The 26,473-nt window shown below is 38.3% G+C and overlaps 1 protein-coding gene across 10 annotated transcripts in view; it reads left to right on the top strand.

The window, feature by feature from the left end:
- Positions 1–26,473, top strand: part of ATP8A (ATPase phospholipid transporting 8A1) — an 817,844-nt gene that overhangs the window by 556,154 nt on the left and 235,217 nt on the right. For all 10 annotated transcript variants that reach the window (XM_070092196.1, XM_070092203.1, XM_070092201.1 and 7 more), the window contains 3 exons: positions 542–673; positions 11,250–11,387; positions 24,899–25,051. In XM_070092196.1, coding sequence (XP_069948297.1) covers positions 542–673; positions 11,250–11,387; positions 24,899–25,051 — 423 coding nt within the window. The remainder of the gene's footprint in view (positions 1–541; positions 674–11,249; positions 11,388–24,898; positions 25,052–26,473) is intronic.

Below are 26,473 nucleotides of genomic sequence, written 5' to 3'. Positions count from 1 at the left end.
ATCTGAATACATTCACCCCCTCCATACTCCCTCCCTCCAATCTGATATCCAGTCTTTCATTACCTAAATTTTTTGTTATCTTATCGCCCTACTTTTTCCTATGTTCACTTTTAATTTCCTTCTTTTTGTCCACCAACCTCTGCAGCTTCTCTTCAGAATCTCCCAAAAAGCACAGTGTCATTGGCAAAGAGCGACTGTGACAACTCCAACTCTGTGTTAGATTCTTCATCTTTTAACCCCACACCTCTTGCCAACACCCGAGCATTCACTTCTCTTACAACCCCGTCTATAAACATATTGAGCAACCATGATGACATCACACATCCCTATCTAAAGCCTACAATAATTTTTTTCTTAAATGAATTATGGTAATAAACAACAGTAATTTTGCTGTGTGAAGACTTTTAAAAAGCTAGCTAGTTCTCTCACTTTCTCTATCTTGCTGTTTGTTTCTCTTTTTCTCTCTCTTTCCTCCTTTTCCTCCTATCCCACAGTATATATAAAGTTTAATGTGTAAATAACCAAGAAATATACTTTCCAGGTAATATATGAGCGTCTGGGTGACAGTCAACAGTTTCGTGACTTAACTGTGAGACATCTGGAAGAATTTGCAGCAGAAGGTCTGCGAACTCTGTGTTATGCTGTTGCAGATGTATCACCTGCATTTTATGAGGTACTTTGTACATTAAGCTTACCCACGACTCTACCCTAAGTTCTGCCCTCGACTTGCAGTCGTAGTTTAAATTAAACTTATAAAAAGTTAGGAATATGTAGAGTGTAGCTATATACATTACTAGAAACATAGTTATACATGTATTGTCATATTTAGCATCTTGAAATAAAGCTTTGATATTTTATTCTTTCTTTTTCTTATTGGTATTAGAATAGTTTATGTCATGCATTGCATGTGTTTTGTTACCTTCGGTATTCTCTATCTCAAAGTTTTGAATACTGAAGGAGGGGTGTTAATGTTGCAGTTTAAAAACTGTAGTGTAAAGCACCCTTCTGGCAAGACAGTGATGGAGTGAATGATGGTGAAAGTTTTTCTTTTTCGGGCCACCCTGCCTTGGTGGGAATCGGCCGGTGTGATAATAAAAAAAAATATTTAAAAAAATCATTAATGCTAATAATTAAGAGAATCAATACTGACATTTCCACACTGCAGTGAATGAGCATCTTAAATTAGTAATAATTTGAGAGCAGCATTTGCTTCATACTTGTTGCATACACTAAGGTGTTAAGTTTTACATTGTGTAAATGTTTTGCAATGACTTTTGTGAGTGTGATCTATTATGACAAAAGGCCTAACAAAATACATGCCATTAATCTAATACTTTTAGTTTACATGTAGCACTACACAAACATTATTGTCAACAGTAACTGCAAGTGAACTGCCACATATCATTATGTATATGTGATAAAAAAAATTTGCTGTTATTAAATGTAAGTAGAAGGCAAAAATGCGTGTTGTAAAAGTCAACTAAAATGCCGGGAACAATGGGCTAATAACCCCTTTTCCTGTAAAGATTACTAAAAAGAATAAGAATAAGAAAATTGTCAAAGTGGGAAGTCTGAATGTGCGTGGATGTTGTGCAGATGATAAGAAAGAGATGATTGTGGATGTTATGAATGAGAAGAAGCTGGATGTCCTGGCTTTAAGTGAAACAAAGATGAAGGGGTGGGAGAGTTTCAGTGGAGAGGAATAAATGGGATTAGGTCAGGGGTTTCAAATAGAGTTAGAGCTAAAGAAGGAGTAGCAATAATGTTGAAGGATAAGCTATGGCAGGAAAAGAGGGACTATAAATATATTAATTCAAGGATTATGTGGAGTAAAATAAAGATTGGATGTGAAAAGTGGGTTATAATAAGCGTGTATGCACCTGGAGAAGAGAGAAGTGTAGAGGAGAGAGAGAGATTTTGGGAAATGTTGGGTGAATGCGTGGGGAGTTTTGAATCAAGTGTGAGAGTAATGGTGGTTGGGGATTTCAATGCTAAAGTGGGTAAAAATGTTATGGAGGGAGTAGGTAAATTTGGGGTGCCAGGGGTAAATGTAAATGGGGAGCCTTTAATTGAGCTATGTGTAGAAAGAGATTTGGTAATAAGTAATACATATTTTATGAAAAAGAAGATAAATAAATATACAAGGTATGATGTAGCACGTAATGAAAGTAGTTTATTAGATTATGTATTGGTGGATAAAAGGTTGATGGGTAGGCTCCAGGATGTACATGTTTATAGAGGGGCAACTGATACATCAGATCATTATTTAGTTGTAGCTACAGTTAGAGTAAGAGGTAGATGGGAAAAGCAGAAGGTGGCAACAACAAGTAAGAGGGAGGTGAAAGTGTATAAACTAAGGGAGGAGGAAGTTCGGGTGAGATATAAGCGACTATTGGCAGAAAGGTGGGCTAGTGCAAAGATGAGTAGTGGGGGGGTTGAAGAGGGTTGGAATAGTTTTAAAAATGCAGTATTAGAATGTGGGGCAGAAGTTTGTGGTTATAGGAGGGTGGGGGCAGGAGGAAAGAGGAGTGATTGGTGGAATGATGAAGCAAAGGGTGTGATAAAAGAGAAAAAGGTAGCTTATGAGAGGTTTTTACAAAGTAGAAGTGTTATAAGAAGAGAAGAGTATATGGAGAGTAAAAGAAAGGTAAAGAGAGTGGTGAGAGAGTGCAAAAGGAGAGCAGATGATAGAGTGGGAGAGGCAGTGTCAAGAAATTTTAATGAAAATAAGAACAAATTTTGGAGCGACTTAAACAAGTTAAGAAAGCCTAGGGAAAGTATGGATTTGTCAGTTAAAAACAGAGTAGGGGAGTTAGTAGATGGGGAGATGGAGGTATTAGGTAGATGGCGAGAATATTTTGAGGAACTTTTAAATGTTAAGGAAGAAACAGAGGCAGTAATTTCATGCACTGGTCAGGGAGGTATACCATCTTTTAGGAGTGAAGAGCAGAATGTAAGTGTGGGGGAGGTACGTGAGGCATTACGTAAAATGAAAGGGGGTAAAGCAGCTGGAACTGATGGGATCATGACAGAAATGTTAAAAGTAGGGGGGGATATAGTGTTGGAGTGGTTGGTACTTTTGTTTAATAAATGTATGAAAGAGGGGAAGGTACCTAGGGATTGGCAGAGAGCATGTATAGTCCCTATATATAAAGGGAAAGGGGACAAAAGAGACTGTAAAAATTATAGAGGAATAAGTTTACTGAGTATACCAGGAAAAGTGTACGGTAGGGTTATAATTGAAAGAATTAGAGGTAAGACAGAATGTAGGATTGCGGATGAGCAAGGAGGTTTCAGAGTGGGTAGGGGATGTGTAGATCAAGTGTTTACATTGAAGCATATATGTGAACAGTATTTAGATAAAGGTAGGGAAGTTTTTATTGCATTTATGGATTTAGAAAAGGCATATGATAGAGTGGATAGAGGAGCAATGTGGCAGATGTTGCAAGTATATGGAATAGGTGGTAAGTTATTAAATGCTGTAAAGAGTTTTTATGAGGATAGTGAGGCTCAGGTTAGGGTGTGTAGAAGAGAGGGAGACTACTTCCCGGTAAAAGTAGGTCTTAGACAGGGATGTGTAATGTCACCATGGTTGTTTAATATATTTATAGATGGGGTTGTAAAGGAAGTAAATGCTAGGGTGTTCGGGAGAGGGGTGGGATTAAATTTTGGGGAATCAAATTCAAAATGGGAATTGACACAGTTACTTTTTGCTGATGATACTGTGCTTATGGGAGATTCTAAAGAAAAATTGCAAAGGTTAGTGGATGAGTTTGGGAATGTGTGTAAAGGTAGAAAGTTGCAAGTGAACATAGAAAAGAGTAAGGTGATGAGGGTGTCAAATGATTTAGATAAAGAAAAATTGGATATCAAATTGGGGAGGAGGAGTATGGAAGAAGTGAATGTTTTCAGATACTTGGGAGTTGACGTGTCGGATGATGGATTTATGAAGGATGAGGTTAATCATAGAATTGATGAGGGAAAAAAGGTGAGTGGTGCGTTGAGGTATATGTGGAGTCAAAAAATGTTATCTGTGGAGGCAAAGAAGGGAATGTATGAAAGTATAGTAGTACCAACACTCTTATATGGGTGTGAAGCTTGGGTGGTAAATGCAGCAGCGAGGAGACGGTTGGAGGCAGTGGAGATGTCCTGTTTAAGGGCAGTGTGTGATGTAAATATTGTGCAGAAAATTCAGAGTGTGGAAATTAGGAAAAGGTGTGGAGTTAATAAAAGCATTAGTCAGAGGGCAGAAGAGGGTTGTTGAGGTGGTTTGGTCATTTAGAGAGACTGGATCAAAGTAGAATGACATGGAAAGCATATAAATCTATAGGGGAAGGAAGGCGGGGTAGGGGTCGTCCTCGAAAGGGTTGGAGAGAGGGGGTAAAGGAGGTTTTGTGGGCAAGGGGCTTGGACTTCCAGCAAGCGTGCGTGAGCGTGTTAGATAGGAGTGAATGGAGACGAGTGGTACTTGGGACCTGACGATCTGTTGGAGTGTGAGCAGGGTAATATTTAGTGAAGGGATTCAGGGAAACCGGTTATTTTCATATAGTCGGACTTGAGTCCTGGAAATGGGAAGTACAATGCCTGGACTTTAAAGGAGGGGTTTGGGATATTGGCAGTTTGGAGGGATATGTTGTGTATCTTTATACGTGTATGCTTCTAAACTGTTGTATTCTGAGCACCTCTGCAAAAACAATGATAATGTGCGAGTGTGGTGAAAGTGTTGAATGATGACGAAAGTATTTTCTTTTTGGGGATTTTCTTTCTTTTTTTTGGGTCACCCTGCCTCGGTGGGAGACAGCCGACTTGTTGAAAAAAAAAAAAAAAAAAAAGGCAAAAGGTGTTTCATGTCCTGGAATGAATAATAATTTTACCACATGAATTTATTTTAACCCTTTCAGGGTCTGTGCCATAGATCTACGGCTTTACGTTGAGGGTCGAAACCATACTTCTACGCCAAAATTCTAGCGGCGTCAAATTTACCACAAGAAGGCTGGTAGGCCTACATCTGAGAGAATGGGTCTGGGTGGTCAGTGTGCGCACTATAGAAGAAATCTGGACGCCTGCATGGCATTATGGGAACGCAGCCAAAGTAGCTTTGTTCATCGTGCCTGGAGGCAAGGTAGCTCTAACTCCCCACTCACTCTCTTGGCAATTTCTGACTCTCCTCTTCACAACTTACAGTTTTAAGACTGATGGAAGTGGATCTGAAGAGAAATTCTATGGTTTTGAGCCATATGGTACAGTGGTACCATATGGTACAATGGTGCCATGTCATACAATGGTATATGGTACAATGGTACCATATGGTATAATGTACTATATAGTACATTGTACCATATGGTATATTATACCATATGGTATATTATACCATATGGTACATTGTACCATATGGTACAGGGTACAGGGACCCTAATGGAAATAAGTCTGTCTGACTTTTTTTGGTTATCCTAGGTTCTCCAAACATATGCTGCTATGTATGATAATCTATGTAACTTTATTTGTGTATACCTAAATAAACTTATGATGCCAAATCTGCTTGATTAAGTTTATTCAGGTGTACACAAATACAGTTACATAGATTATCATACATAGCAGCATATGTATAAAATCCTAGGATAACCCAAAAAAGTCAGGGTGACTTATTTCCATAGGGATCCCTGTATCTGCACCATAAGGTGTCCTGTACCATATGGTACCCTGCACCATATGGTACCCTGCACCATATAGTACCCTGCACCATATAGTACCCTGCACCATATGGTACCCTGTATCATATGGTACCCTGAATCATGTGGTATCCTCTACTGTATGGTACCCTATACCATATAGTACAATGTACCATATGGTACCCTGTAACATATGATACCATGTACAATATGGTCAGTTGGAGATGTTGATGCCACCAGGCAGCAGCCAAGACTGAGTGACGACGCAAGCTAGCTAGTGACTCCGCAGTTTCCAGGACAAAGCGCTTTGTCATCCACCTCAAGGAGCATGTCGAGTGGCTGTACTTTATAAATATATAATAGAACATTACTAATATACAGGAAGGCCCCGCTTTACGGCGTTTCACTTTACGGCGTTCCGCTAATACGGTCATTTCAAATTATGACCAAAACTCGCTATACGGCTCCCCCCACCTGACTTTCTAATACGGTCACCGCGCCCCACCTTGTTTGTTTACATTCTTTGTGAGCTCAGTAAGCACTAAGTCTCTCCATTTTGTCTGGAAACTCCAAAATTTCAAATGTTTTTAAAAGTTATTTCATATTTTATATATACTCTGATAATTATACTTATGTATACCTGTACTTAAACTTACATACTGTGCTGGCATGCAGGTACACATTAAAATCAGTAAGAGTGTCTTATGTCTCCAGATGTCATATTAGTAATGATAATAATAATAATCATCGTCTCATTTAAATGTCGTATATTACGTTAAATACACATTTTCATTAATCCATCTATGATATTTTTTCAAAATTATATAATAAACACGATACATAACATAAAAAGATGATAAATACACCCCACAATAGAATAAATAAACATAAATATGAGATGTGGTAGCAGACAACTTGCACAAGTGACGCCATATTAGAAATGCTAATAATAATAATAATAATCACCGAGTCTTATTAAATGTTGTATATTACGTTAATATACACATTTTCATTAATCCATCCATGATATTTTTTCAAAATTATATAATAAACACGATACATAACATAAAAAGATGATAAATACACCCTACAATAGAATAAATAAACATAAATATGAGATGTCGTAGCCAGATAACTTGTACAAGTGATGCCAAGAATAAAATTTTCTCTAATCTAACATAAGAGAAAATGTGTTACTGGGGGTAACTGTAGAAAATTATTCCTTTCGTATGTATGTAAGTTTATTCAGGTATACACAAATACAGTTACATAGATTATCATACATAACAACATACGTGTAGAGAACCTAGGATAACCCAAAAAAGTCAGACAGAGTGACTTATTTCCATTGCCTTCACTCAGAGCATCATTTCTTCTCAAAATGATGTTACATGAGAATGGGAGTGTTCTTCTTTATTTATTCTACCGTATCAATGTAGAGACAACCTGTACACAATGTAACTTGTACACAAACCAGACGTGTACACTTCGTTTACAAAACTTACCTTCGCCTGGTTTGGTTACATAACTCTGCGCCTGTCCTCTCTCATGCACTCATTCTTTCTCTCTCTCATTTATTCATTTTATCTCATTTACTTACTCCTGACCCTACATTAAGACTACAAATATTTTAAGGTAAGTAATGAGTGAACTGGATATACATTTTATCGCTCTGGGATGCTTAAATATCATAGAATTGTATGTGTGGGTGGGGTGGCCTGGTATGGTAGCCTGGCTGACTACCATACATACCACACTTGATTTCTTACATTAAATACTACTTGTCTCACCCTAGATTAAGACTATAAATATTTTAAGGTAAGTAATGAGTGCACTATGTGTGTATTGTACTTTTTATTGTTTTTTGATGCCTGGTTCTATTGCTAACTTAATATATGTTAGTGTAAACTTGTTATCTAGTGTTTGTATGCATTTGTAAGTGGAAAAAAAGGGTGTTCCACTTTATGGCGGTTTCTGCTTTACGGCGGTAGCCTGGAACCTAACCAGCCGTACAAGTGGGGCCTTCCTGTACAACATTTTTGCATATTTTTGTTGTAAACAATTATTATAAACGAAATAATGATGAAAATATTAGTGTGTTAATTGTGTTGAATACAACAGTACCATATGGTACAATGAACCATGTGGTATCACTGTACCATATGGTACAATGTATCATATGGTACCATTACACCATATGGTACCATAAGGTACCATTGCACCATATGGTACCTTATGGTACCAAATGATGCTATTGTACCATATTCTACCATATGGTACCATTGTATCATATAGTGCCATTGTACCATATGGTACCATTGCACCCTATGGCACCATTGTACCATATGGTACTATATAGTACCGTTGTATTCAACGCAATAACCGCACTAATATTTTCATCATTTTGTTTACCATAAACTTGTAAACAAGTTTTGTAAGCAATATAATGATAAACAAATTAGTGCAGTTATTGTGTTGAATACAATGAGTGTACACTTATACAATATACATTATATTGGTCTCACAGACCACAAATGTTACTAGAAAAAAAAATATAAAAGAAAAATGTATAAAAAACATAAAAAAAAAAATGCGATTTTGCGAACGTCACTGATGTTGCCGCCACCCGGTCATTTTGGGTCAACTTCCCGCTGCTGTGTCTCAGTAAGTACTGATCAGAATTTTTTTTATTATTATTACCTTCACAAAAATATTATCTTTAATTCTGTAAGATTTCTTTTTTTTTTTTATTTTTTTTTATTTTTATTTTTTTTTTTTTTTTCCAAAATTTCCTGGACACTGGGGCACCCCCTCAGATTTTGGCCTTGGACCCTGAAAGGGTTAATGGGCACTTCCTCATTAAGATGAACATCACTGTAAAATGAGCTTCATGTACCTGTTCCTTCATCTTAGGTGGCTGCTGCTGATATAACTATTCATGACATTATTGCAGTACTCTGTTCATTGAAAATACTGGTGGGATTCAATGATGATGATGATGATGATGATGGCTTCCTGAAAATTTCTATAAAAAAATTACCTTATGGACTGCTTTATGTAAAAAAACTGATATTCTGCACAGAAAGTTTGCCCTCAGTCCTGTCTGAGGTATTGGTATTGGCATTTTCATTAATCTCTTGTAAAAAAATTGTAAGCCTTAAAAAAGTAACATTTATGAAGAGATTCAGGGAAACCATTTAGGTGGCTTGAGTCCTGGAGGTGGGAAGTACAGTGCATACACTATGAAGGCGGGTTGGGGATATGTTGCAGTTTTTGAACTGTAGTGTAGGCATGCCTCTGGCAAGACAGTGATTGAGTGAGTGATGAAAGCATTTCTTCTTTGTTGAGTCACCCTGCCTTGGTGAGAAACAGCTGATGTGTTAATAAAAAACAGTATATGTCAAATTTAGCTAAGATATAGGCTCATCTTAGCTACTAGAGAAAAAATAAAAGAGCTCTATAATATTGTAGTCATTCACCAAGTGCAGTCAAATACCCAAAATTTGGCTATCCAAGTTTTTATGCATCAGATATCCAACATTTTTACTGAACATACACACACATCTGAAGGGAATAAGAGGTGAAGAGCATATTGATTTTTACAGGTGCAAACCAGGAGTTTGATAAAAATCATAATTTTTATGATAATAAGTACCAACACTCTTATATGGGTGTGAAGCTTGGGTTGTGAATGCAGCAGCAAGGAGGCGGTTGGAGGCAGTGGAGATGTCCTGTCTAAGGGCAATGTGTGGTGTAAATATTATGCAGAAAATTCGGAGTGTGGAAATTAGGAGAAGGTGTGGAGTTAATAAAAGTATTAGTCAGAGGGTTGAAGAGGGGTTGTTGAGGTGGTTTGGTCATTTAGAGAGAATGGATCAAAGTAGAATGACAGGGAGAGCATTTAAATTTGTAGGAGAAGGAAGGCGGGGTAGGGGTCATCCTTGAAAAGGTTGGAAGGAAGGGGTAAGGGAGGTTTTGTGGGCGAGGGGCTTGGACTTCCAGCAGGCGTGCGTGAGTGTGTTCGATAGGAGTGAATGGAGACGAATGGTATTTGGGACCTGACGATCTGTTGGAGTGTGAGCAGGGTAATATATAGTGAAGGGATTCAGGGAAACCGGTTATTTTTATATAGCTGGACTTGAGTCCTGGAAATGGGAAGTACAATGGTTGGACTCTAAAGGAGGGGTTCGGGATATTGACAGTTTGGAGGAATATGTTGTGTATCTTTATACGTATATGCTTCTAAGCTGTTGTGTTTATGAGCACCTCTGCAAAAACAGTGATTATGTGTGAGTGAGATGAAAGAGTTGAATGATGATGAAAGTATTTTCTTTTTGGGTATTATTTTTTTTTTTGTGTCACCCTGCCTCGGTGGGAGACGGCCGACTTGTTAAAAAAAAAGAAAAAAAAATTTTTTTAGGAACAAGGTGCATGTGTTAAAAATAGTATTTGGCAATGTGTATACATTAGGCAATATTATGAAAATATATACTACCATTCACCCTCAAACTACTTTCATACCAACATTTCGTAGTCAGTGCTTTTGTACAGACAGGACTCTTCTCTCTTGTATTCTCTGCTCACCTCCCCATCACTTTTCCTACATTCTCCTTGTTATTGCTTTTATTATCTCTACCAATCTGCTGACAATTTTTGCACTATTTCTTTTAAATGTGGACCATACTAATAGATTAAAGTTTACCATAGAATCTCAGGACATTTGCTACTGTGATGTTCAGATGAGAGTTCTTGATTATGCAATATTAACAAGTCCTTGAGATGGTCCTGTAATTGTTGATGATCCTTGATGATAGTTTGTTGAAGTTGAATGTTGGCAAAATTAGTTTCCAATTTGGTTTCGAATTCATGGTGCTTTTACTTTATCTTAATATGTAAGGAAGTGTTATATGTATTTGTACAAACACCCCAGTGTAACAACAGGAAGTGTTTTAAGTCATTCCTAAATATAGGTATAAAGAACTCAGTCAGCAACATCTCTTGCTGCTTGCTTGATCCACACTGTTAGTCTTCACTATTATTAATCTTGGCAGTGTGAAGTATTCAGGTAACAATCTATATTGTTTCAGGTATGTGAAAGGGTACATAGTTTTGGAAAAAGACATGAATAAATTGTAGATTATATTTAGAGATACCATTTATTTTATATGGTCCTCGTTCATTTGTATTGCAGTTTTTTATGTATTTTATTGTCTTCATCAACATGTTTCTAATACTTGATTTCACTGCCATCTTTCTCATTACTCCATAGAGTTTTATCTAACTTGACGAGGAATGTGTAGGAACATATTTATTTTGAATTCTCTTTTTTGGAATGATTATTTGTATATATTCTTTCATTAAATATATAAGAAATATATAAGGAATATATAAGAAATGAATTTACTGAAGGTGTTGATGAAGACTGGTATCTTAATGGGCTTTATAATTGGCATGACTTTGATTTTCCTCAGTGTTAGAAATGAAAATCCTGAGGTTGAAGATGATAATTTTCTAAAAAATAAATTCAATACGCTTCATAAATTCTATAATTTTGACTAATTGCTTACTTCTTTTTTTCAGGAGTGGAAAAATACTTATTATAAAGCAAGTACAGCCCTTCAGTTTAGAGAAAGAAAAATAGAAGATGCGGCTCAACTCATAGAAAACAATCTTACTTTATTAGGTGCGACAGCGATAGAAGATAAGCTTCAGGACGAGGTAGGTGTCTTAGGTGAAGTACATAATGTGGTAGACATATTAGGTGCGACTGTGATAGAAGATAAGGTTCAGGACGAGGTAGGTGTCTTAGGTGAAGTACATAATGTGGTAGGCATATTAGGCGTGACTGTGATAGAAAATAAGGTTCAGGATGAGGTAGGTGTCTTAGGTGAAGTACATAATGTGGTAGACATATTAGGTGCGACTGTGATAGAAGATAAGGTTCAGGATGAGGTAGGTGTCTTAGGTGAAGTACATAATGTGGTAGACATATTAGGTGCGACTGTGATAGAAGATAAGGTTCAGGATGAGGTAGGTGTCTTAGGTGAAGTACATAATGTGGTAGACATATTAGGTGCGACTGTGATAGAAGATAAGGTTCAGGACGAGGTAGGTGTCTTAGGTGAAGTACATAATGTGGTAGGCATATTAGGCGTGACTGTGATAGAAAATAAGGTTCAGGATGAGGTAGGTGTCTTAGGTGAAGTACATAATGTGGTAGACATATTAGGTGCGACTGTGATAGAAGATAAGGTTCAGGATGAGGTAGGTGTCTTAGGTGAAGTACATAATGTGGTAGACATATTAGGTGCGACTGTGATAGAAGATAAGGTTCAGGATGAGGTATGTGTCTTAGGTGAAGTACATAATGTGGTAGACATATTAGGTGCGACTGTGATAGAAGATAAGGTTCAGGACAAGGTAGGTGTCTTAGGTGAAGACATGTTAGGTGCTGCAGTGATAGAAGAAACCATAATTATTAATGGTGTTACGTCAACTTTTTTTTTTTTTTAACCAAATAAACATACATAGAATTACAACCCCTCACCTGCCCTATCATTACGGATACCCCTCTTCATTAATAGATATCTTTCTCCTTTCGTTAATGGATATCGCTTTCTCTTCATTAATGGATATTACTTTCCCTTCATTAATGGATATTACTCTCACTTCATTAATGGATATCCCTCTCGCCCCATTAACGGATTATTTTTTTTTTTTTTTTTTTTTTATTAACACACTGGCCGATTCCCACCAAGGCAGGGTGGCCCGAAAAAGAAAAACTTTCACCATCATTCACTCCATCACTGTCTTGCCAGAAGGGTGCTCTACACTACAGTTTTTAAACTGCAACTTTAACACCCCTCCTTCAGAGTGCAGGCACTGTACTTCCCATCTCCAGGACTCAAGTCCGGCCTGCCGGTTTCCCTGAATCCCTTCATAAATGTTACTTTGCTCACACTCCAACAGCACGTCAAGTATTAAAAACCATTTGTCTCCATTCACTCCTATCAAATACGCTCACGCATGCCTGCTGGAAGTCCAAGCCCCTCGCACACAAAACCTCCTTTACCCCCTCCCTCCAACCTTTCCTAGGCCGACCCCTATCCCACCTTCCTTCCACTACAGACCGATACACTCTTGAAGTCATTCTGCTTCGCTCCATTCTCTCTACATGTCCGAACCACTTCAACAACCCTTCCTCAGCCCTCTGGACAACAGTTTTGGTAATCCCGCACCTCCTCCTAACTTATAAACTACGAATTCTCTGCATTATATTCACACCACACATTGCCCTCAGACATGACATCTCCACTGCCTCCAGCCTTCTCTTCGCTGCAACATTCATCACCCATGCTTCACACCCATATAAGAGCGTTGGTAAAACTAGACTCTCATACATTCCCCTCTTTGCCTCCAAGGACAAAGTTCTTTGTCTCCACAGACTCCTAAGTGCACCGCTCACCCTTTTCCCCTCATCAATTCTGTGATTCACCTCATCTTCTTTCATAGACCCATCCGCTGACACGTCCACTCCCAAATATCTGAATACATTCACCTCCTTCATACTCTCTCCCAAAGAGCAATTGTGACAACTCTCACTTTGTGTGTGATTCTTTATCTTTTAACTCCATGCCTCTTGCCAAGACCCTCGCATTTACTTCTCTTACAACCCCATCTATAAATAGTATATTAAACAACCACGGTGACATCACACATCCTTGTCTAAGGCCTACTTTTACTGGGAAATAATCTCCCTCTTTCCAACATACTCTAACTTGAGCCTCACTATCCTCGTAAAAACTCTTCACTGCTTTCAGTAACCTACCTCCTACACCATACACCTGCAACATCTGCCACATTGCCCCCCTATCCACCCTGTCATACTCCTTTTCCAAATCCATAAATGCCACAAAAACCTCTTTAGCCTTATCTAAATACTGTTCACTTATATGTTTCACTGTAAACACCTGGTCCACACACCCCCTACCTTTCCTAAAGCCTCCTTGTTCATCTGCTATCCTATTCTCCGTCTTACTCTTAATTCTTTCAATAATAACTCTACCATACACTTTACCAGGTATACTCAACAGACTTATCCCCCTATAATTTTTGCACTCTCTTTTATCCCCTTTGCCTTTATACAAAGGAACTATGCATGCTCTCTGCCAATCCCTAGGTACCTTACCCTCTTCCATACATTTATTAAATAATTGCACCAACCACTCCAAAACTATATCCCCACCTGCTTTTAACATTTCTATCTTTATCCCATCAATCCTGGCTGCCTTACCCCCTTTCATTTTACCTACTGCCTCACGAACTTTCCCCACACTCACAACTGGCTCTTCCTCACTCCTACAAGATGTTATTCCTCCTTGCCCTATATACGAAATCACAGCTTCCCTATCTTCATCAACATTTAACAATTCCTCAAAATATTCCTTCCATCTTCCCAATACGGATATCCCTCTCATTTCATTAATGGTTATCACTCGCTTCACTAATAGATATCCCTCTCACTTCACTAATAGGTATCTCTCTCACTTTACTAATGAATATCCCTTTCACTTCTTGAATGAATATTCCTCTCACTTCATTAATGGATATCTCTCTTCATTAATGGATATCCCACTCTTCCAAATAAGTGACTTCTCTCACTCTTTTTAGCCCTTTGACTGTTTTGGTCGTATACATACGTCTTACGAGCCATCGTGTTTGACGTATGTATACTCATAAATTCTAGCGGCTTCAAATCAAGCAGGAGAAAGCTGGTAGGCCCACATTTAAGAGAATGGGTCTGTGTGGTCAGTGTGCACCATATAAAAAAAAATCCTGCAGCATGCAGTGCATAATGAGAAAAAAAAACTCCGACTTTTTTTTTTTAATTAAAATGCCGAATTTGTAGTCTATTTTCATATAGTATTTATGGTTGTATTCTCGTTTTCTTGGTCTCATTTGATAGAATGGAAAACATATTATAGAAATAGAGGTGATTTTGATTGGTTTTACTATGAAAAGAACCTTGAAATGGAGCTCAAATTAGGGGAAATGTTTGATTTTTGCCAATGTTCGAAAGTAAACAAATGATGTCATTTTCCAATAAATGTCCAAGTTGCCATTCTGATATGCAGTCATGAATGGGTTGACATTATTTATACAATCATTACAATATTGCAATAGTCTGCATAACAGTAAATCTTCTATTTTTTGTTTGAATAAAAATTGAAAATAGAAAGCAAGAGTAATATCAGAGGGACCTGGAAATGCGACTGATGAACAAAGAAAATGTTATTTTAGAGCTAGGAATGTCTGCTTTGTTCATTCTGGACCCTATTTTGAAATTGTCATATTTTTTAATTTTCGTGAAATTGGCCAAATTGCCAATTTCTGACCACGTTATTGGGTAGTTGATATCGGTAAATTGGCAGTTTCTTGTACTCAATCAATAGAAAAAAATGGAGTTTTAAAGAAATAGGTATGAGTTTGGTCGACTGGAAGAATGGAATTAGCCGAAAGTATGGCTCAAAGTGGGCAAAATCACCGATTCGTAAATATCGCTGAGGTCGCTAACTTCGCGAGAGCGTAATTCCATCAGTTTTCCATTAAATTTTGTTCTTTTGGTGTTATTACAATTGGGAAAAGATTCTCTATCATTTCAGATGATATTATTAACATCGACATACCTTGTTCACTGAATTTAATCATTTCTAACAACTACCTTTAGATGCCATCATAAACGAAGGGAGAAGTAATGAAAAATTCATGCTGAAAATTGCAAACAAAAGCAGAGTGAGGGAGTGGCTGGGCTAAACGCAGTTTCATACACGTTTTCTCTGATGGCTGAGCAGAGAAAACGTAATGTTGTCCCTCCGCCCGGCTACCACACAGGTCCTCAAGTATTATTATCAGAGCACATAAAATATGCAATAAATGCCAGACAACAAGTTTACACTAACTTATATTAAGTTAGCATTAGAAATAGGCATTAAAAACACAATAAAAGGTAAGATACACACTGAGTACACTTATTACTTGCCTTAAAATATTAATATTAATGTGTGAGAGGTGAGTGGCAGGGTGTTTGTTGAATAAAATCAGAATGGCACACTATCATCCTCTAACTTCGCACTTAAAGCAAGAGGCTTACGACTCCTCTTTTTTATCACAGCTAACCTTAGACGCCATTGTCAATGAGAGCCAACTAGTTAACGTAAGAGTAAGCAAGAGAGAGAACGAGATACAGAGTTCAGACAATGTAAGAATACAAACTGAACAGATAGTGGGCGATCACGTGGTCAGGCAAAATAAATGTGTATTAATATGTGTCTACTTTTTAGGGAGGGGACAGGGGTCTGAGCGTGGAGAGAAAAAACAACCTCGAAAAATATGAAAATTGAGTTATTGTTACCAAAAAATAGCTGAACTTTCTGGCTACACTCTGGTATAATTATTATCCTCGTACGATGTTTCTAAAAGGAATTACAGCCATTTATAACAGGCATGGTGACAGCGCCTTGCCTCACATTGCGTAACAAGCGCTGACGCGGCATTGTTTATGTTTTTCCCCCCGTGTTATTTTTATCGTTTTCTTATATCTTTATGTCTAATATAATACAAATTCACCATCTGAGATCATGGCAGAGTGGGCGGAGATAATATGATCAAGTAACCAATCAGGTACCCTGGGAATACACATTGCATAAAATGGCCGACACCTCCAGCCAACAAAATATTCCATACCCACGCTAATATCAATTATAAGGCTTATTTATCTATCACAATTGATCTATTATGACATAATGCAATATAATAATAGCATATAAACATAAAAAGTACACCTTAAAAAATAATATATAGCATAATATGATGCCCCGAGGAAAAAATTTCTATCGATATATTCCCTAAAGGTGAAGAAAGGGTCCGTTCTCTCATATGTGGTGAGAGAAAACGGATTTACAATGGTTAACTGTAATAAACACTCGTAGGTCACGGAAAAAGTGTAAAATAAAGCGAATTTTTCGGGGAAAAAAAATATTTCCCGGGCACCTGGGGTGCTGCGCGCTTCGGCCTATATCTCGAAAGTAAGTTATTTACCTATTTATGACCGATCCATCCTTATTTATGAATGAATTGACTTGGTTTTCACAACAAACATAGAAGAATGATTGTTTTACAATGTGATATGTTCCTTTCTGAACTATCCCAAATATTTTCAGATTTGTGTGGGCAACAAGACCGACATCTTCCAAAATGTCAAAAAAATTATGAAACTTTATTTTTTTTTACCATGAAGATAAGGTTTATTATATAATTGGGGCCTTACAAATGATGGAATTAGAAGTGTTCTATCAGCAGCAAGTGTCAAAACCACTTTTCCAAGTACCACTGAGTACTTGAGTACTGCCAAATGTAATTTTTCGTAAATTTTGCATATTTCATTTCCTTTTTGGCCATCTCCCACCGAGGCAGGGTCACCCAAAAAAGAAAGAAAATCCCCAAAAAGAAAATGCTTTCATCATCATTCAACACTTCCACCACACTCACACATAATCACTGTTTTTGTGGAGGTGCTCAGAATACAACAGTTTAGAAGCATATACGTATAAAGATACACAACATATCCCTCCAAACTGCCAATATCCCAAACCCCTCCTTTAAAGTGCAGGCATTGTACTTCCCATTTCCAGGACTCAAGTCCGACTATATGAAAATAACCGGTTTCCCTGAATCCCTTCACTAAATATTACCCTGCTCACACTCTAACAGATCGTCAGGTCCCAAGTACCATTTGTCTCCATTCACTCCTATCTAACACGCTCACGCACGCTTGCTGGAAGTCCAAGCCCCTTGCCCACAAAACCTCCTTTACCCCCTCTCTCCAACCCTTTCATGGACGACCCCTACCTCGCCTTCCTTCCCCTATAGATTTATATGCTTTCCATGTCATTCTGCTTTGATCCATTCTCTCTAAATGACCAAACCACCTCAACAACCCCTCTTCTGCCCTCTGACTAATACTTTTATTAACTCCACACCTTTTCCTAATTTCCACACTCCGAATTTTCTGCATAATTTTTACACCACACATTGCCCTTAGACAGAACATCTCCACTGCTTCCAACCGTCTCCTCGCTGCTGCATTTACCACCCAAGCTTCACACCCATATAAGAGTGTTGGTACTACTATACTTTCATACATTCCCTTCTTTGCCTCCATAGATAACGTTTTTTGACTCCACATATACCTCAATGCACCACTCACCTTTTTTCCCTCATCAATTCTATGATTAACCTCATCCTTCATAAATCCATCCGCCGACACGTCAACTCCCAAGTATCTGAAAACATTCACTTCTTCCATACTCCTCCTCCCCAATTTGATATCCAATTTTTCTTTATCTAAATCATTTGATACCCTCATCACCTTACTCTTTTCTATGTTCACTTTCAACTTTCTACCTTTACACACATTCCCAAACTCATCCACTAACCTTTGCAATTTTTCTTTAGAGTCTCCCATAAGCACAGTATCATCAGCAAAAAGTAACTGTGTTAATTCCCATTTTGAATTTGATTCCCCATAATTTAATCCCACCCCTCTCCCGAACACCCTAGCATTTACTTCTTTTACAACCCCATCTATAAATATATTAAACAACCATGGTGACATTACACATCCCTGTCTAAGACCTACTTTTACCAGGAAGTAGTCTTCCTCTCTTCTACACACCCTAACCTGAGCCTCACTATCCTCATAAAAACTCTTTACAGCATTTAGTAACTTACCACCTATTCCATATACTTGCAACATCTGCCACATTGCTCCTCTATCCACTCTATCATATGCCTTTTCTAAATCCATAAATGCAATAAAAACTTCCCTACCTTTATCTAAATACTGTTCACATATATGCTTCAATGTAAACACTTGATCTACACATCCCCTACCCATTCTGAAACCTCCTTGCTCATCCGCAATCCTACATTCTTTCTTGCCTCTAATTCTTTCAATTATAACCCTACCGTACACTTTTCCTGGTATACTCAATAAACTTATTCCTCTATAATTTTTACAATCTCTTTTGTCCCCTTTCCCTTTATATAAAGGGACTGTACATGCTCTCTGCCAATCCCTAGGTACCTTCCCCTCTTTCATACATTTATTAAACAAAAGTACCAACCACTCCAACACTACATCCCCCCCTGCTTTTAACATTTCTGTCATGATCCCATCAGTTCCAGCTGCTTTGCCCCCTTTCATTCTACGTAATGCCTCGCATACCTCCCCCACACTTACATTCTGCTCTTCTTCACTCCTAAAAGATGGTATACCTCCCTGACCAGTGCATGAAATTACCGTCTTCCTTTCTTCCTCAACATTTAAAAGTTCCTCAAAATATTCTCGCCATTTACCTAATACCTCCCTCTCCCCATCTACTAACTCCCCTACTCTGTTTTTAACTGACAAATCCATACTTTCCCTAGGCTTTCTTAACTTGTTTAACTCACTCCAAAATTTTTTCTTATTTTCATTAAAATTTCTTGACAGTGCCTCTCCCACTCTATCACATGCTCTCCTTTTGCACTCTCTCACCACTCTCTTCACCTTTCTTTTACTCTCCATATACTCTGCTCTTCTTATAACACTTCTGCTTTGTAAAAACCTCTCATAAGCTACCTTTTTCTCTTTTATCACACCCTTTACTTCATCATTCCACCAATCACTCTTCCTTCCACCTGCCCCCACCCTCCTATAACCACATACTTCTGCCCCACTTTCTAATACTGCATTTTTAAAACTATTCCAACCCTCTTCAACCCCCCCACTACTCATCTTTGCACTAGCCCACCTTTCTGCCAATAGTCGCTTATATCTCCCCCGAACTTCCTCCTCCCTTAGTTTATACACTTTCTCCTCCCTCTTACTTGTTGTTGCCACCTTCCTCTTTTCCCATCTACCTCTTAATCTAACTGTAGCTACAACTAAATAATGATCCGATATATCAGTTGCCCCTCTATAAACATGTACATCCTGGAGCCTACCCATCAACCTTTTATCCACCAATACATAATCTAACAAACTACTTTCATACATGCTACATCATACCTTGTATATTTATTTATCCTCTTTTTCATAAAATATGTATTACTTATTACCAGATCTCTTTTTACACATAGCTCAATTAAAGGCTCCCCATTTACATTTACCCTTGGCACCCAAATTTACCTACTACTCCCTCCATAACATTTTTACCCACTTTAGCATTGAAATCCCCAACCACCATTACTCTCAGCTAGAGGAGCTGCTATTGAAGAAAAATTAGCAATGAAAGACCTATAAAAACCTGCTAGACCCTCAAAGGATCTCACGGCATCAGCAGTTTTGAGGGATGGAAAATTTAGTACTGCCGTTACTTTACTTTGATCAGTCGTAACCCCTCTAGCAGTGACTACGTGACCCAGAAACTTAATTTCTGATCTGAAAAATTGGCATTTGGACAGTTTGATCTTTAAATTGGCTTCTTCAAGCTTACCAAGTACTTCATCAAGTCTTTTCAAATGTGTATCCACATCTTCGGACATGACGATTATGTCATCTAAGTACACCATAAGTGCTTTACCTATGAGACCTCTAAAGATATTGGTCATGAGCCTAGAGAATGTGATGGGGGAGGATCGTAATCCAAAGGCCATACGGAGGAAGCGATAATGACCTGTGGGAATGAAGAATGCGGTTAACTCTTGGCTGTCCTCGTGAAGAGGGACTTGCCAAAATCCTTGTAACAAATCCAGGGTCGAGAAGACTTTATTATCTCCGATGTTACGTAAAAGATCACCAAGTACAGGAAGTGGGAAGCGATCTGGAATAGTTTTCGCATTTAACTTCCTAAAGTCAATCATTGGGCGCCAAGTACCGTCCTTCTTAGGAACTAGGATCAAGGGTGAATTGCTAGGTGCAATAACTCCATCATCGAGCATCTGATTGATCAATTCTTCTGCGACAGCAACTTGGGAATGAGGCATTCTGTACGCAGGTATATAGATAGGTCTAGTACCAGGTTCAAGGAGAATACAATGGGATAATAAGTTCATTATACCCATCTTCTCACCTGGTAAGGCAATGGCTTTACGACGTTTGTTCAACAGAGTCAACAAACCCTTGACCTCGTTTGGGAAGTCAGTGGGAGCTAAGTCTTTCTCCTCAACTGGTGGGATGGATTGATCCAGTGGAATGAATGAGGTCTCCCCTGTTGAAATAGCACCGACCCATTGGTCAGGTGGCAAGTCATCCTGTACTTGAACAGGGTAAGGATAGTGAACCAGGTCAACAAGATTGGTATTTGCTCTGAGACGAACACTGTGACCAGAAGTGTTAACAAGGAATAAATGGATCCTTTATTCCAGAATAAACAACCTACTGGAAGGCTAGCCAGATGGACCTTGACTATCCAAGAGTTCAATCCTACTTTTGAACATTTACCTGGCAAATCCAGTGTAGTCGCAGATGCTTTATCACGACGTTTTAGTATAGTAACTACAGACCCTCCATTTACTTCCGAGGATGTAAAGAATGCCCAAAGAACAGATCCCATGTGGTCTGGTGTGATTCGATTCCTGCTCCAGGAAGATCTTATTCTGACTGTGAAGCCACCAACGCCCATTAGTGACTTTGTAATGAGCCAAGAATTACTGTATCGAACAGCTGAGTTGGGTACTTCAAGCAGAAGAGTATACCAGTTAGTAATTCCACAGTCACTAGTGAATGTAGCTCTACAGCTAGTTCATGATGCACCAGGTGTTGCACACCCTGGTATGGATCGTTCTGTGAAACAAGCCAGAATGAAATACTTTTGGCCACGTATGGCAACTGACATTTCCGAGTATGTTAAGAAATGTAGTGTCTGTATGCAGCATGAAGGAAATGTCAGTGGTCCTAATCCAATCCAGGTGTATCCAACTACTAGTGAACTGTGGGAAAGAGTTGCGCTAGATTTGTTAACCAATTTTAAATGTTCCCTCCAAGGCAGCAAACATCTGTGTGTTATGGTAGACCATTTCACCAGATATTGTGAGTTAGTTCCTATTGCAGATAAGACTGCTGAGACAGTAGCTAAAGCATTTAAAGAACACATTATCTGCAGGCATACCACCCCTAAGTCCTTAGTAACAGATAAGGAGGTGAATTCTGTAATGAGATTCTTGAAAATTTGTGTATCTTGTACAAGATCTCTAAATCCACCGTTGTTTCTCACCATCCTGCGAGTAATGGTTTGGCAGAACGTACAAATAAGAAAGTACATGTACTAGATGTTTTGAGAGCCCCTATCAACCCCAGTAGTGAAACTTGGGATGAAGTTATACCAGATGTTCAATGTGCCATAAATTCTCCTTACAATGCTTCCATAGGTGACACTCCACCTTATGCATTGTACGGTGTAGACAAGTGTTTACCCTATGAGTTGTTATATTCCACGCCGAAACCCAATTACAACCCTGATGATTTCATAGCAACTCGTACCAGCATAGTTCAAAGTGTTTTTAGAAGAATCCGTGAAACACTTCATAAATCAACAGCGGAATTTACTAGAGTAACTAATAGCTGTGCTAAGCCAACAAAAGTTAAAGTGGGTTCGAGAGTAATGCTGACTAATTTCAGTAAAACATCCGCAATGCCTAAGCTCGATCAAAAGCTCGTTGGCCCTTATCGAGTAGTTGAACATATCAGTGGCAGTAAGTATAAGGTTAGAGAAATTAGTACTGGTCAGTATAAGGAATTGCATTTAGATCATATGAAATTAGTATGCGATGTCAAGGATGATAATTCTACCCAGACTAATGTGTCAGCCGCTGACAATCCTCCTGACTCTGTACCCTCTACCTCTAATACTCAGCCAGATAATCAACCCGAATGTTGTTGTTCTTCGCGTACTCGACAAGTAATGAGAAACCCACAAGTATTTTTTGTAGATATTCGTTCAGATCTCCCTCAGTCAAGGCATGTGTTAGCCATTGCAAAGGAATTCGATCCTCCCAAAGATGATAACCATTCTGCATATGTAAATCTTACCCTTTAAATGTACATAGTCTATATAATTAGATGTCCAAGATGAATGAAGTTGTCAACTGTGTGTTTTGTTATCAGCTGATCAGTTTTCAGAAAAAAAAATTTGTGTTCACGTTCCCTCCAAATTCTGAGAATTTAGCAGTAATGATCTGTGCGTGCCAGATTTGCCTTGCTGTTAATTTACTTTCACCTTTGTAAATATATATTTATTCTTCCTCAGAATCCGTAGAGTGCATGAATACAGATTGATTGATCAATCCCATCCTTTATTATACCATGATTTGTTCTTATAATTTGTAATGCATTACGTTAAAACTCGTTACGTTAAAACCCATTATGTTAACACCCATTATGATACCATCCATTAGTTCTAAGTTACATATGTCTTTGTTATTGTATAAAATCAGCCCAGAGCCACCTACCTGTTCAGCCTATAGCATAGTATTGTATGTCGAGGCGACATACATAACATGACCGAGCTGTCAGCATAGTTGCTGATCCCCTACATGTGTTGTATAGCTTATCTGAGTATCATAGTTAGCACCATTCATATGTTTTACATACACGACCCCTTTGCTAGGCCTAGTGACTAGTTTGTATGACGTCACGTGATGTGGCATGAGTGTGTGGGACACGCTACATAGGCTCAGTCCAAGCTTAGGTCTACAACAGGCAACAGGGCAGTTTGGGCTCCCTCCTTACACACTCGGCAATATAGTGTTACCATCCAACAAGTGTGTTTGTCTCCAACCTTCATATCTCCTACGAACCCCCACGACATATATATATATATATACACATGTATGTGCGTATGTATGTATGTATATAAATATGTGTGTGTGTGTGTTTTAAATTGCAACACTATCAGCACTCAGTTTCAGGGGTTGCAACAGTGTAAGTGCTAAGTTGAGTAACCAGGAATGCAACTTGCTAGTAAGCTGTCCCTTCGTGTGTATATATTTATTTAGTGAGTGAATATGTGTTGTTCAGTATGAAGCTTGGTGAGTCTATCATTATAAATTTATTTTTAACCCTTTCAGGGTCCGTCCCGTAGATCTACGGCTTTACGTTCAGGGTCCAAACCGTAGATCTACGCCATGAGCTCAGCTCACTCTGATAAACTGTGAGTGGTACATTTGGGCCTAGATATGAGAGAATACATCTATGTGGTATGTGTGCACCACATAAAACAGATCCTGCAGCACACTGTGTATAATGAGAGAAAAAAAATGAAATCATGATTTTTCGATTAAAACAGCAACTTTGCAGTGTTTTTTCGTATGTTTTTTATAGTTGTATTTGCGATTTCTTGGTCTCATTTGATAGAATGGAAGACATATTACAGAAATAGAGATGATTTTGATTGGTTTTAGCATTGGAAATGGCTTGAAACTGAGCTCAAAGTAGCGGAAATGTTAAATTTTTGCCGATATTCAAGAGTAAACAAACGACCTCACACATCTAATACACGTCAGCTGGTGGGTCTAATATACATTCACAAATATGGTGATGATATTTATACAATTATTACAGTATTGCATAACAGTAAATCTTCTATTTTTTGGTGTGAATAAAAATTCATTATGTAAATAAAAAATCAAAATGGAATTTATTTGTAAAGCCTCAAAACATAACTAATGAACAGAGGAAATGTTAATTTAGTGCCAGGAATGCTTACATTGTTCATTCTGGACCCTATTTTGAAATTGGAATATTTTGAACTTTGTGTTAAATTGGCCAAATTAACAATTTCCGATCACTTTATTTTGTAGTTGAAGCAGTTGACTTGGCGATTTCTTGTGCTCAATCGATAGAATAGAAGTAATACTAGTGAAATAGCTAAGAATTTGGTTGATTGGAATAATGTAATTGGCCTAAAATGGGAGTCAAAGTCGGCAAAATCACCTATTCGTAAATATCGCTGACACATCAAAATTCGCGAGAGCATAATTTCGTCAATTTTCCACCAAATTTCGTACTTTTTGTTTTATTACCTTCACAAAAAGATTCTCTACGATTTCATAAGAAAAAATAACAAATTTTTTTTTTTTAAATTCTTGGACACTGGTGCGTGACTCCAGATTTGGGCCTTGGACCCTGAAAGGGTTAATCTAACCAAATACAAGATGCATAATCACTTACACTTTTTAATTTCTTTCAGGTTCCAGAGACTATAGCATCTCTCCTCAAGGCAGGAATCCATGTATGGGTCCTCACTGGAGACAAGCAGGAGACCGCTATTAATATTGGTCACTCATGCCACCTCTTGAACCAAGGCATGCCTCTCCTTATACTCAACACTGAGTCATTAGATGTGAGTATTGTCATGCCTCTCCTTATACTAAAGGATGAATAATTTTCATATGAATTTTACAGGCCAAGAGCTATTAGCTTCTTTCATCATGCTTCTAAGCCTATTCCTATCTAAAGTACGGTGGAACTCCGGTTTTCGTATGGTCTGAATATCGTGCAATTCTGATTTAGAGCTCTTTTTGGGTGAAATTTTGGTCCAGATTTCGTACCTTCATCCGGAAATTGTACATATTAGATGCGTCCGCCCGCCTGGGATGCCACCAATCTCATGCATACGTGTCTCAGTCTGGCTCTGTCACTGGTTGAGTGAGTATTCATCTGAAACATTTCACAATTTTTGTACTTGTTTATTGATTATGACTGAAATAAGCCACCATGGACCCAAAGAAAGTTCCTAGTGCCAGCCCTTTGGTAAAGAAGGTGAGAAACACGATAGAATTCAATAAAGAGATTGTAGAAAAGTACGAAAGTGGCGTATGTTTAGCCGAGCTTGCCAGGATGTACGGGAAGTCGAAATCAATAATCTGTTCCATCCTGTGTGATGAATGGTTTGAAAAAACGACAAGTTGAAGATTGAGACACTTATGCAATATATGGGAATCTTTATTCAGGAAACATTTCACCACACAGTGGCTTCATCAGTCCAATACAAAGTAGAAAGGCGTAAGGAGAGGAGGAGTTTGAGGTAATCAGTCCCTCAGCCTGGAGTCGATGTGTTCAGTCCATCAATCTTGTAAATGTACAGCATAGGGCCGTAAACGTGGCTTATATACTGTAGTGAGGTGAGGCAAAGCAGGAGGTGGGGTCATAGTGGTATCATTCACTAGTCGAAGTAGGTCTTCGTCCAAAGGTTGGACAAGTGTTGAAGAATTCATTGTAACAAGATCCCATGATGCTGCAGTGTCTGACAGTTGTGATGAATGGTTTGAAAAACCAACAAGTTGAAGATTGAGACACTTATGCAACATATGGGAATCTTTATTCAGGAAACGTTTTGCCACACAGTGGCTTCATCAGTCCAATACAAAGTAGAAAGGCATAAGGAGAGGAGGAGTTTGAGGTAATCAGTCCCTCAGCCTGGGGTCGATGTGTTCAGTCCTCCTCTCCTTACGCCTTTCTACTTTGTATTGGACTGATGAAGCCACTGTGTGGCGAAACGTTTCCTGAATAAAGATTCCCATATATTGCATAAGTGTCTCAATCTTTAACTGTTCCATCCTGGCAAAGAAAGTAGAAATCAAGGAAGCTAAAGTTGCAAAAGGGGCAAATATGCTAATGAAACAGAGATCACAAACAGTCGAAGATGTGGAGAAGTTGTTGTTGGTGTGGATCAACGAAAAACAGCAGGAGATAGTGTTAGAGTTGATCATTTGCAAAAAGGCAAGGCAGTTGCATGCGGATCTCGTAAAGAAAATGCCTGGGA

The sequence above is a fragment of the Cherax quadricarinatus genome, chromosome 38, assembly GCF_038502225.1.
Source record: "Cherax quadricarinatus isolate ZL_2023a chromosome 38, ASM3850222v1, whole genome shotgun sequence".
Taxonomy (NCBI): domain Eukaryota; kingdom Metazoa; phylum Arthropoda; class Malacostraca; order Decapoda; family Parastacidae; genus Cherax; species Cherax quadricarinatus.
Note: the sequence above shows the minus strand (reverse complement) of the source record. Positions and strands in the feature narration are given on the sequence as shown.